A 13,403-nucleotide genomic window follows, 5' to 3' on the forward strand; every position below is an offset into this window, starting at 1 on the left:
CCTTGACGATTCAGGAAGAGCACTCGTAATTAATTTATATTTACTTTTATTTCTCAATTTTTAGGATTCATCGAATTTATTTTCAGCGATGCCCCTCCCCCCGACATAGGATTGCCTTATATGAATTCTACTATTAATATAGTGTGTATGTAATTATATTTAAAATATATATGTGCGCTATAAATAATTTATTATTATTAATTTTTGCAAATAGTGATTAATTATTTATGATTGTTATCATGTATTTGAATTCCCCATAGATTCTCTAAGGTTGTGCGAAGGGGTGGGCAGTGGGTCGAATTTTCGGGTCTCAGGTACTCAATTTTTTCGAGTTTTATTTTCTCTACCCGAAATCGGCCCAATTATTATAACTACTTGACTAGTCACGTACCAGATCGGGTCGAGCTCGAGTTTCTGTCTTTTTACACCTCTTTTATTTATCACATTTACTATACTATCAATAAGAAGAGAGCTCCTGCGTGAACATCTATTTTTGTATTCCCCTCTATCCTGAATGGTTGAATATTACCATTTGTTCAACTAGAAAATCCACTGTGAAATATCGAATCCAAAATATATACATATACATATATATACATATACATATAGATATATATACATATACATATATATATATATACATATATATATATATATATATATATATATATAGATATATATATAGGGAAGAAGATATTTGCAAATTGGCGACTCAGACTTCTTGGGAAAGAAGAGGGAAGAATAGATTTGTAAGCAGACTTCTTGGAAAGGAAAGAATACATTTGCAAATCGCCTGACTTGTTCGGGAAGAAGTGTTTACTGAATTAAATAACTGATAGGTCCGTGCAATCCAAGTCAAGCCCATTTAAAAAAAAAATGATGTGATCCGGGTGAAATGAGTGAGCCGGGTCGGATGCTCTACCGAATCTACTATCAAAATGTTGGGAAAAATAAGAGCAAGACGTCTGGATTAAAAGCTTGCTTCCCGAAATAGATGTGAATATCTGCAACTAAGAGAGTAACCACGTGAATGGGCGCCGAAGGGGTGTTTGGCGTGACCACTCCGATGCTTAAGTCAGTGAATAACTCGAGCAAGAAACCAATGTAACCAAGTGATGGTTGTGAGATTGGTGTGGAAGGTGTAGTAAATGCACAATAAATGAGTGTATTCAATAGCTGAATAGAGAATAAATGCAAAAAGTGAACCTGACATTTATAGTGGGAGATGCAATGATGACCTCGTTCTTTGTGTTGATCATTAATTATAGTAGGGCGGCTGATTATACCATATTGTTCTGACATGTCAAATCTCATACTAGTCACATCCAACCTACTAAATTTTGTCAACCACTTGCATTGATGTCAGAGATAGGTCGACCGCATACACCCTACTTTGTCGGCGTTATTAAATGTGGCACGTTTATTGAAATGGCCCGGGTAGGGTGCCTCTCGGGCATTTACATGAGAGCCCGGACATCCAATATCCCGGATAGTTTAAGTCCGGGTGTTCCAATGGCCCGGCCTTTCGACTGGCCTCTCTACTTATTCTTCCTGTCAAGTCATACTCCCAACGTCCCGGGAAATTTGAGACCCAGATTTCTATTCAGATTATCATCTTATTGACCCGGGAATAATCGATCCTCCTGACCAGGGCACCACCAATGGCTCAGCTTCATGTCCCGGGTTATTCCGGGAACTATCCATGACCCGGGACATCCCGGGATATCATCACTCCAGCCTTAAATAGTCGGGCTAGAGTCATACTCGTTGTCCCGATCAGTCTTATGTGTCCGGCCAGGTGAAATATTTGTCGTTTAGTCTCCCCGAGATGATAGGGATGATGTCACCCTATCCGTGCTGACGTAAGTCTTAGCATTAAAGTTGTCAGAGACTCTTCGCTTTCCGAGAAGATAAATCATCATAGCGCCTCGAATCCCGCGCTTGTCTTTTCAGATATCCCGCGCGATTTCCCATGTCAATCTGATCCATCCGATTCATTTTAAATCAACGGCGTAGATTAACTCATCTTCCTATATATAGTAGTTCACTGGTTTTTCAAAAATCACTTGCAAATTCGAACCAGTGGCCAAACTCTTGCAAATTTTTCTCTCAAGCTTTCCGACGTGCACATCCTAACTCCGGTGGTCTTCTGCGTTTACCTGCCACCCCTCATCTTCTTTCCTTGCTCGTAAGTTCCTTTTTCCTTACTTATTTTACTTCTATTTTCTGATCATGTCAAATTCCAACTCTTCTACCTCAGGCCGGAATGCTAGGTGTTTATCGGAGGAGAACTCCTTCTGCGCATATTCCCGTAGGTATCCCTATTCCTTCCTCCCGACTTTTTTCTAAGCCAAAAACCAAAGCCTCTTCCTCCCGACCCCTCGGTGCCCATGGAAAAGAGAAAGGTAAGGTAGCAGGGCCCTTGTGGTTCTCGATAGTGACCTCTATCCTTCGTTCTGGAGCTTCGGATGAGATTAGGTCCCTAGGATCGATCCCTTCCTCATACAAAATCAAAATTCCCGGGCCAAACGATCACCAGGACACCCCACCCCCCGGCTTCCAAACCTTTTTCTAAGAACAACTGAAGATTGGTCTCCGTTTCCCGATACACCACTTCTTTGAGGGAATTGCCCGATATTTTGGGCTTCCGATTAACCACCTCCACCCCAATGCCTTTCGAATTATGGCAGCCACTTTTATTTTATTTCGTATGAAAAATATCCCAATTAACTCCTCCATTTTTCATTTCTTTTACTCTTGTCGGTTTAATGATGGGGTTTTCTCTTTTATGGTCTGGATGCATTACCGATTTCTGACCGACATCCCTTCATCATTAAAGGGGTGGAAAACAAAATTTTTCTTTTTGCACATCCCGACCCCCTTGACCTGTGCGTCAGGCTTCTTGCATTCAATGCCAGAGCAACCGAAACTTCCCCGGGACTTTAAACTTCTTCCCCCCTTTACTTATGCTCGGGACACTTTAGAAGGCCAGTTCTTTTTATCTTCAGTGCTGATCGGGGTGGGGGGGCAACCTGGTTCATTATGGGATAGGGCCCCGGCCTGAAGATCCTGTGGATCAGGCCATAGATGCATTTGGTCAGGCTGAGTCACAGACCGGTAAATTACTTTCCCCTCTGTCTTTTTAATCTGCATTTTATTTCTCTAACTCTCAACTCTGGTGCAGTAGAAGAAGACATGATTAAGGCCAGTCTTCTCGAGGCGGCCAATAAGAGGAAGGCCAAGCAAAAGCAAGCTCGGGCAGAAAAGAGGGCTCGGGAGGCTCAAGAAGAGGAAGAACGCCGGGCCCGTCAAGAGGCTGAAGTCCGGGCGGATGCTGAAGTCCAAGAAGAGACTGTCCCTGCCAGGGAAGAAACTATCTCTCCGGTTACTGAAGAGGACCCGGCTCCTCTAAATCACTGAAAGAGAAAAGCTGCAACGGAGCCGGTCTTCGAGACAGTGGTTCTAGAGGAGGAGCCTGATGTAATAATTCGCTCACATACTCTTCCCGGCTCCTCCGCTGGTCAGACACCACAGGTTGAGAGGCCCCTGGTCTTGCCAAATATTTTTGGTGATGATATCAGCACAGATCTCACCAAAATGATCCGGGGCCTCTTGCGTCCCGAGGAGGTGGAGCATCTTAGTGGGCTCCATCCCAACCAAAAACTGTGCGAAGGAGTCGCTCGGTCCTTCTCTGTAAGTTTCTTCACTTTTTTGACTCTGTTTTAAGTTAATACATCGATGTCTAATCTTCTTTTTGTTTACAGGGCTTGCAGATGCTTATATCGGCCTACGAGCAGGTGGCCCAGGCTGCCAAGAGAGCCAACATCCAAGCCACCGCCGCCCGGGAGATGCACAATAAACTCCAGGAGGAGATAGGTCGATTGTCTGAGATTCATGAACACGTCCTTGCCCGGGAGAGAGCCGGCTGGAAGCAACAGGTGGATCTGGTCCAGGCGGAACTAGCCGAGGCTCGGAAAGCCCTGGCTGACCATTCTTCAGCTGCCAAAATAGAAGTGCAGGCAGCTAAGGAGGAGGCGGAATCCTTCCGGGCCCGAGCTGAGGAGGCGATTGCTGCTCTGGAGTCTGCTAAAACTTCTCATGAGGAGAAGATAGCTCAGTTCCTGAGGTCCCGGGAGTTTAAGAAGATGATGGCTGATAAGGTCTTCCCTTACTTCGACCTTGGCTTCAACAAGTGCCTTGAGCAGTTCCAGGAAACATGCCTGGTTCTGTCTGACCGGGAGGATTTCCCACACCTGGTTAAAGCTGCAGCCTCTCTTCCGGAGGATGAAGAATAGGATAAACAAGACCTCGTAGAATAGATTTTTTTTATTCCCGGGCTTCCGGGCACCTTGTAAATTTTCCCTTGTTTAATGAAGTATTTTCCTCTATTTCCTTTCTGGTACCTTGTAGATATTTCTAAGTGTTATGAATGATAAGATTTCTTCAAATATCTTGATGGATTCTAACCACCCTTCACCAAGTATGTCGGTAATCGGGGTATAAGCCCTTGGGTTCCATAAATAATCAATCTTGGTAAATAACTGGGGTGCGGGTCCTCAGGGCCAGGTACGGTTCCCTGGACTTAGGAGATAACCGAGGTGCGGGTTCCCGGGCCAGGGTACGGGTCCCTGGGCTTAATAGATAACCGGGGTACGGGTCCCTGGGCCAGGGTACGGGTCCCTGGGCTTAGGAGATAGCCGGGTGCGGGTTCCCGGGCCAGGGTACGGGTCCCTGGGCTTAGGAGATAGCCGGGGTGCGGGTCCCCGGGCCAGGGTACGGGTCCCTGGGCTTAGGAGATAACCGGGGTGCGGGTCTCCGGCCAGGGTACGGGTCCCTAGGCTTAAGAGATAATCGGGGTGCGGGTTCCCGGGCCAGGGTACGGGTCCCTGGACTTAGTAGACACTTCCTTGAATAATTTCTTTATTTGATGTATAAGCAACATATACAAAAGCTTTAAACATATTATTTCTTCAAATGAAATGCATTCCAGGGTCTTTTAAGGGTATGTCCCTGAGAGTCTTTTAGATAATAAGTCGCCCCCGAGATAACTCTCTGAATTACTTTGAAGGGTCCTTCCCATCGTGCTTCTAATTTCCCCACATAACCCACTGGCTTCACTTTTTTCATAACTAGGTCTCCAACCTGGAAGTCCCGTGATCGAACATGCTTGTTATAGGATTTCATTACCCGGCTGCGATAAGCTTCCATTCGGATGGCTAACCGATCTCTTTTCTCTTCGACCAAATCAAGCTCAATGGCTCGGCTCTGATCATTGCTACTTGGGTAATATTCCACCCGAGCAGATGGTTGTCCGATCTCCACAGGTAAGACTGCTTCTGAACCGTAGACTTAAGGTGTACGGAGTTTCCCGAGTAGTTGTTCGAGGTGTAGTTTGATATGCCCATTGTATACTCGGTAATTCTTCCACCCAGTCCTTTCCTTTTCCATGAAGTCGGGCCTTTAACGCTTGTACAATGATTCTATTAGTCACTTCAGTTTGGCCGTTGGCTTGGGGGTAGGCCACTGAGGTGAAGGATTGAATGATTTCATCTCTTGACACCAAGATGTGATTTTCTTTCCCTGGAATTGCCTCCCGTTGTCTGAAATCAATTTTCTTGGGATGCCATATCTGCAAACAATATTTTTCCAGAGAAATTTCATGACCTCTTCCTTAGTAATTTTGGCTAATGGCTCGACCTCCACCCATTTAGAGAAATAATCTACAACCACCAAAAGGAACTTTTTCTGTGCCCGAGCTATTGGGAATGGGCCCACGATATCCAATCCCCATTGATCAAAGGGACATGATGCTGAGATGGGTTGCATGCCGGCAGCTGGGCGATGATGAAAATTAAAATGGTATTGGCAACCCTTACATTTTTGAACAAGTTGAGTAGCATCTTGATGCATCCGGGGCCACCAAAATCCAGCTAATATAGCTTTCCTGGACAGGGCGGTCTCACCGAGATGTTCACCACAGCACCCTTCGTATATTTCTCGAAAGACATATTCTACTTCATTTTCTGATAAGCATTTGAGCAAAGGGCCCTGATATGATCGCCTGTACAAAACATCATTTAAAAGGACAAACATGGGTGCTTGTTTTTTGATTTTCAGAGCTTGAGCTTTATCTTCTGGGAGTTTGGCATGGACCATATACTCAATTAGAGGAGTCATCCACGAGCTTTTCCGAGTTGGTGGTACTTCCTCATCAACAGAAAGTACTAACCGGGTTAAACACATAACTTCCCGGGTGCTTGTGTCCGACATAGAGGCAGCCAATTTGGCTAAGGTATCAGGCTCCTCATTCTCTTCTATAGGAATCTGTTCAATGCTCTAGTCGGTTAGAGATGCTGTCCGGGCCGTGATGAGCCCTAGATATTTGAGCATTTTTTTCATTCTTGGCCTCATACGTCCTTTTTATTTACTGGGTGACCAGTTGAGAATCAGAATAAATAATTACCCGGGAAGCACCGACTTCTCGGGTAGCTTGCAACCCTGTCAGAACGGCTTCATACTCAGCTTCATTATTGGTGACCCTGGAATCGATTCTTAGAGCCAACTTGATCTTTTCCCCTGATGGAGCAATTAAAACCACCCCAACTCCACACCTCGACAAATTTAATGCCCCATCAACAAAAACTCTCCATACTTCCTCTTCTCTCGGTTGAATCATTTCTATCAAGAAGTCTGTCAATACCTGTGCTTTTTTAGCAACTCGATGTTTATATTCAATGTCATATTCGCCGAGCTCTATAGTCCACTTAATCATTCTTCCCGAGACTTCAGCATGTGTCATGATTCTCCCGAGTGGAGAATTATTGAGAACCACAATTGGATGTGAGAGGAAATAAGGTCTTAGTTTTCGGGCAGTCATCACCAGGGCCAGGGCTATTTTTTCTACTTCACTGTATTTTGTTTCTGCCCCCCTGAGAGCATGACTAACTTAATATACTGGCTTCTTGTCGGTCCCTTCCTCCCTGACAAGTACGGAGCTAACGGCGTGCTCAGTAGCAGATAAATAAATCCACAGTTTTTCCCCAGGCTCTAGTTTCACCAAAACAGGCAACTCAGCCAAATGCTTTTTCAAATCTTGGAAAGCTTGCTCACATTTTTCATCCCAGCCAAATTTTTGTTCCTTTCTTAAAACTTGAACAAATGGATAACTTCGATGAGTAGACCGGGAGATGAAACGTGACAGGGCCGCAATCCTCCCGGTTAGTTTTTGTACATCGCGGACAGATTGAGGGGAGGGCATATCAAGTATTGCTTTGATCTTTTTGGGGTTTACTTTAATCCCCCGATCAGTCACCAAGAATTCCAAGAATTTTCCACTTTTGACACCGAATACACACTTAGCTAAGTTGAGCTTTATCCCGTATTGCTTCAGGGTGGCAAAGGTTTCTGCCAGATCAACAACGAAGCAAGAGACTTCCCGAGTTTTGACGAGGATATCGGCCACATAAACTTCCATGTTCCTGCCTATCTTCTTTTCAAAAACATGATTCATCAAGCGTTGGTACGTGGCCCCAACATAGCCATATTTTCAAAGCGAGCAAGATGCTCCTCGAGGTCAGAATTCCCATCATAGTCTTTGACTCTAGCTGACTTGAAGCGCCCGGGGAGTGGTTCCCGGTCAATGATGTCAGAGAATGGGCAACCTTTGACAATTTGAGTACTACTTTTAGAACCAACTTGCCCTTCTAACATCCTTACCTTCTTCCTTAATTCCTCTAACTCCTCTGCCACAGTAGGAGCTTTAGAACCTGCACTTGACTCCCTCTCCTCCTCCCGTGGCTGCTCATGCTCTTGCTCGGGGTGGCTGGAATGATGAGTAGAGGTCTTCTTTGCCATGGTTGTCTTAACAGCATCAGCTACAATTTTGGTCAATTCCTCAGGTGTTAAATTGATGGTGGGCTGGGGACCATTAGGTGGCGGGCCACCTACACCAGAAAGACGGGTGTTATTCTCTTCCTGGATCCAGGAAGTGTCTTGGTTTGTCCTCCTAATAAGAGCCATATCAACTCCTTATAACTCAGAAGTTCCCACAGACGGCGCAAATGATGTGATCCGGGTGAAATGAGTGAGTCGGGTCGGATGCTCCACCGAATCTACTATCAAGATGTTGGGAAAAATAAGAGCAAGACGTCTAGATTAAATGCTTGCTTCCCGGAATAGATGTGAAGATCTGCAACCAAGAGAGTAACCACGTGAATGGGCGCCGGAGGGGTGTCCGGCTTGACCACTCCGATACTTAAGTCATTGAATAACTCGAGCAAGAAACCAATGTAACCAAGTGATGGTTGTGAGATTGGTGTGGAAGGTGTAGTAAATGCACAATAAATGATTGTATTCAATAGCTGAATAGAGAATAAATGCAAAAAGTGAACCTGACATTTATAGTGGGAGATGCAATGATGACCTCGTTCTTTGTGTTGATCATTAATTATAGTAGGGCGGCTGATTATACCATATTGTTATGACATGTCAAATCTCATACTAGTCACATCCAACCTACTAAATTTTGTCAACCACTTGCATTGATGTCAGAGATAGGTCGACCGCATACACCCTACTTTGTCGGCGTTATTAAATGTGGCACGTTTATTGAAATGGCCCGGGTAGGGTGCCTCTCGGGCATTTACATGAGAGCCCGGACATCCAATATCCCGGATAGTTTAAGTCCGGGTGTTCCAATGGCCCGGCCTTTCGACTGGCCTCTCTACTTATTCTTCCTGTCAAGTCATACTCCCAACGTCCCGGGAAATTTGAGACCCAGATTTCTATTCAGATTATCATCTTATTGACCCGGGAATAATCGATCCTCCTGACCAGGGCACCACCAATGGCTCAGCTTCATGTCCCGGGTTATCTCGGGAACTATCCATGACCCGAGACATCCCGGGATATAAAAAAAAACCTGAATCCGGTAGTTGGCACCTGATCAGGTTCTTAGGGTAGAGTTTTCTACCCGAACCCGATTTAAATTAGTCGAGTTTGGGTAAGATCCGATTAACCCGAACCTGACTAAATACCTTATCTACTTGACATAATGCAATCGATCGGGATTGGGTCGGGACCCGAACTGCCTGACCAGATTGTCCACCCCTACTTGGATGAGAGAATTGGATTTGAAAAGAATGATTTGATTTGAGCAAATGTTTGAATGATAAATTTCAAATGACATTCATCTTGATTGTATTTCAAATTTATCTTAACTACCATCGTATCTACATTAAATAGCAAAGTGATTAATATATAAATTAATGTAAGCAACAAATGAATTTAAAATTGCTAAATTTAAAATTTATAACTTCAAATCCTTCTATCCAAACACAATTTATTTACTTTGACATCTTGTTTAAGTTGTATTTGTGACCTGAAATCAGATAACGTAAATGACATAAATCGCAAATAGCATAACATGCTACCTACCAGAGCTAATCAAAAAATGCACATGCTAATTATTTTGAACAAACAGTTATCGAATCATCAAATTACGATAACCCGTTTGTCACCTATGCTTGGCCCGTCTCGAGTCACTGCATACCTCAACAAGTGCTTGTATGCGGTGAATATGGGGAGCAATGACTATATTAACAACTATTTACAGCCACAAATTTATCCCTCAAGTAAATTATTTACACCAGATCAGTTTGCTAAACGCTTGATTCAACAATACTCTCAACAGTTCGAGGTGATTCCTATCACTTTTATTTAAACAAATTGTTGTATAAGAGCAAGAAACGAAAATATCGATTAACATATCTTGTGTTTTTTTATACAAATATATAATTTGTCACCGGCCAGACCTTGTACAACAGTGGGGCAAGAAAGGTGGCAGTTTTTGGTCTGGGGCAGCTCGGCTGCATTCCTCAGCTGTTGGCTTCGACTCAGGCTAATGCTTCGGGATGCGTCGATTACGTGAACAACTACGTGCAACTATTCAACGACAGGTTGAAGCCTCTGGTGGATGATCTCAATGCCAATCTACCCGGTGCAAAATTTACCTTCATAAACATCACCAGCATTTCACTCGGCGTTGATGTTTTTGCTCTTGGTAAGTGCAGTAATGTGCAATATAATATTACAATATCGGAAGACTGAGTTATGTAGAATGGATGATTCATGCAGGTATTACGGTTTTCAATGCACCATGCTGTGTAGTATCATCAGGAGGGCAGTGTGTCCCAAACCAGGTTCCATGTAGCAACAGGGATCGATATATTTTCTACGACAATTATCATCCCACAGATGTAATAAATCAGGCGACAGCTGCCAGATCATACAACGCCATTTCACCATCCGATGCATCTCCATTCGACATCAATCAGCTTGCTCAACAATAAATATTATTTAAGCCAACATCTCAGAAATTACGGGATCTCTTGATTTTATGCTTTTGGAAAGAACAATATATACGTATAACCAGTGGCGCAACCAGAAATATGGCTCTGTCCGGGCTAGAATTTTAAACTCTAAATTCTTTTAATATTTTAAATTGATCTACCCGGCTAATATGATATTATTCCAAAATTATATAAAATTTACATATAAATGTTTTTTAAAAAAATTGGGCCACCCGGACATGCACGCTTGTGGCTCCGGCACTGTGTATAACGGTCTTTAGGACCGAACATTTGTCGTTTTACTAAAAATTATAGTTAGGGGTTAATGTCGCTTTAACAATGCTTTTGGAAAGAACAATATATATGTATAACAGTCTTTAGGCCAATCCACAATGTAAATTTCATTCCGGTTGATGAGACGATAGCCTAAGGATAAAATTTTCATTCTACATCCAGAAGTCAATTAATTTAGCTATGTGCAGTTCATATATTTGTATGAAGTTTAGATTTCCGAATCAATTTTGGAACTTTGAATTAGCATCATGAGACTACCATTATATATGTCAGGAAGAAATCAACCAATCCAATATGAACATTTACAATCTGAAATTCAACCATTTAGGGAACAAACGTAAACTTAGTCCATTCAGCATTCACTCTATCTTCAAATACGTTGTGCATATATAGAAATATCAAAAAATATATTTTAAAATATCACAACCTAACTAAAAAGTATAAAAAAAACCTGTCATGCCACATATTTAAAAATGGAATATAAAATTTCAAATTTTTTTAAAAAAATTCAGTTTATTTTAAATTCACTATGCCAAAAACATTATTGTAAGCGATAGGACGTTGTCAAAATAAATTGTTATTTTTGAATTATAAAGTGGTCCAGCTTCAAACTCTAAATCAAAGGCTAAAATTAACATGCATAAACTCAATGCAAGAAAAAAATTGACATATTCAGACGAGTATAATCTCCTATAAAAGTTCACAAAAAGTAGAACAAATAAATAAATTGAAGCTTTGATTTCATAGTTATAATTCCAAAACTAGATATATATCAGCTAGGATATATAGCAATAAGAAAATCCAACACCTTTTTTTATATGGTTTAACACTTTAACACGGAGTAATGTCAGGAAAAGATCTCTTAGGAAGATTATATATACATAATACAAAATATCTGGGTAATATATCGCTAAATACTAATTAATTAATTCAAGATTTGAGAACCTTGTGATCAGTTATAATTATTTTTTATGATGTGGAATCTGCTGTTACAACTCTTTAGGTATAGTTTGGTACACATGATAGGATAAACATGTGATATATAATATAAGGATAAGTTAAGGATAAATAAGACGTAGGATATTATATTTAATGTTTGGTATGATTTTAATAAGAGTGATTAAATTTATATATTAGATTGTAATGACAAAATTAACATTATCATAATAAATTTTATAATTTCAAAATTATTGCTTGAGTTCATATTTTTTATATGTTCATGCGCCGATAGTGCTTACATGATTTATTTATTTTTACCTAATTTTATATATTATATAATATGATAATTGAGCCTTTGATTTTGTGAGTCAAGTCAAATAACAATTTTTAAGGTTAATCGAGTTATACTAATAATTTTATTGATTTTTATAAAAATTATTTATATAATTATCTCAAATTCATTTATATAATTATCATATTATATAATATATAAAAATAAATAAAAATATTTATTTGATTTTAATTTCTACCTAATAGCATAGATTTATAAAAATTATTTATAAATTGAGGGCAATTAAGTCATTTGTAGTGTATTTTATCATTAAATTAAAATTATCACACCTAATAGAAAGGACATTTTATCCTTCTAAAAAATTATTTATCAAGGGCCCATGATAATATTATCATGGGCTTTTTAAAAAGGTACCAAACATGGGATAAAGAGGATTATTTATCAATCACTCCCTTATCCCATGTACCAAACTATGCCTTAAGGTATATGTACCGGGTCAATTTCGTATATACACAGTAGCCTGTAAACTACACTCATCAAGTAAACAAGCATAAAACTGCACATATGCTTAAACAAAAAAGGTTTTTGTGAGATTCAAACTTGAAAGTTTGGCCACAAACTTCACACATTCAACTACCTCAGCTAGCCATCCATCAGTAATGCGTAATAACCCAAATATTTTCATGTATATATTTATACACTCGTGATATATATATATAATATATATATATATATAGTTGAATTCTGTGGGTCCATGCAATTTATTTATTTGGGCCCGTAATAATGTTTTCATTATAAATTTCAAACGTCTACTTTGAAGTGTTACTACCACGTAATTGATATTAATTATATTCGGATCTCATGATTATATAGAGGCAAACAAATATTTAAAGTGCATGTTATCCTTGGCATCAATATTAAATTATTAAAATTATATTAATTAACTATAACTTAATTTTATTTGTTATTTTAAACAAAAAATTTATGCTTGTTTATCTGATGATTGTATTTTGCAGTATAAATTTATGCTAAAACTATTACTTTTTATGCTAAGAGTATTACTTTTTATTATGAATATCGGTAGGGTTGGTCCGTCTCACAGATAAAAATTCGTGAGACCGTATCACAAAAGACCTACTCAAACAAATTTGTTTCCAAAGTCAAAACATGTTAGGCCGTTCAGCTCCTCTCTAATCAATGTTAATTAATAGAAAGAAAATTTTCCCCTAATCTCTAAGTTTTTTAAAATATATAATCTCTATGTATTCTTGATTTTTTTGTTACATTCGGGGGTCGATTGATCAATAAAATATTATATATAGCCATGATAGGGTAACTAATTTACTTTCATGATGCAAATTTATATCTAGAGCATTTTATGACAAAAAACTGAAATAAATGAAAATTCTGAAGATTTTTTCGAAATATATAATTGGATATATTTTATTCACCAAAAGAATTTACAATTAGATTAATATAAAAATTTTAAAATAAGATTTTAGAATTTGTGTTTGACAGGATTAAATATA

At 40.0% G+C, this 13,403-nt stretch overlaps 2 protein-coding genes across 2 annotated transcripts; one reads left to right on the top strand and one right to left on the bottom strand.

Annotated features, from left to right (window-relative positions):
- Positions 1-5,487: 5,487 nt before the first annotated feature.
- Positions 5,488-6,877, bottom strand: LOC142538445 (uncharacterized). Its single transcript, XM_075643762.1, has 2 exons — positions 6,464-6,877; positions 5,488-6,324 (listed from the first exon to the last, which is right to left on the bottom strand). Exons 1-2 carry the CDS (start codon positions 6,875-6,877, stop codon positions 5,488-5,490), a joined length of 1,251 nt encoding a protein of 416 aa, XP_075499877.1.
- Positions 6,878-9,520: 2,643 nt separating this feature from the next.
- Positions 9,521-10,349, top strand: LOC142538993 (GDSL esterase/lipase At1g29670-like). Its single transcript, XM_075644291.1, has 3 exons — positions 9,521-9,697; positions 9,811-10,060; positions 10,135-10,349. The coding sequence occupies exons 1-3, from the start codon at positions 9,521-9,523 to the stop codon at positions 10,347-10,349; spliced, it is 642 nt and encodes a 213-aa protein (XP_075500406.1).
- Positions 10,350-13,403: the final 3,054 nt, after the last annotated feature.

This window comes from Primulina tabacum, chromosome 3 (genome assembly GCF_025594145.1).
Source record: "Primulina tabacum isolate GXHZ01 chromosome 3, ASM2559414v2, whole genome shotgun sequence".
In the NCBI taxonomy this organism is placed as follows: Eukaryota; Viridiplantae; Streptophyta; class Magnoliopsida; order Lamiales; family Gesneriaceae; genus Primulina; species Primulina tabacum.

Bases quoted from the DNA above. Each gene is read 5' to 3' on its own strand.
- LOC142538445 (XM_075643762.1), bottom strand. From the start codon at position 6,877: ATGACTGCCCGAAAACTAAGACCTTATTTCCTCTCACATCCAATTGTG. The intron at 6,325-6,463 runs GTAATTATTTAT...AGCATTGAACAG, and splicing joins GAGAAGTCGGTGCTTCCCGG to ATTCCTATAGAAGAGAATGA.
- LOC142538993 (XM_075644291.1), top strand. From the start codon at position 9,521: ATGCTTGGCCCGTCTCGAGTCACTGCATACCTCAACAAGTGCTTGTAT. The intron at 9,698-9,810 runs GTGATTCCTATC...GTCACCGGCCAG, and splicing joins AATACTCTCAACAGTTCGAG to ACCTTGTACAACAGTGGGGC. The intron at 10,061-10,134 runs GTAAGTGCAGTA...TGATTCATGCAG, and splicing joins CGTTGATGTTTTTGCTCTTG to GTATTACGGTTTTCAATGCA.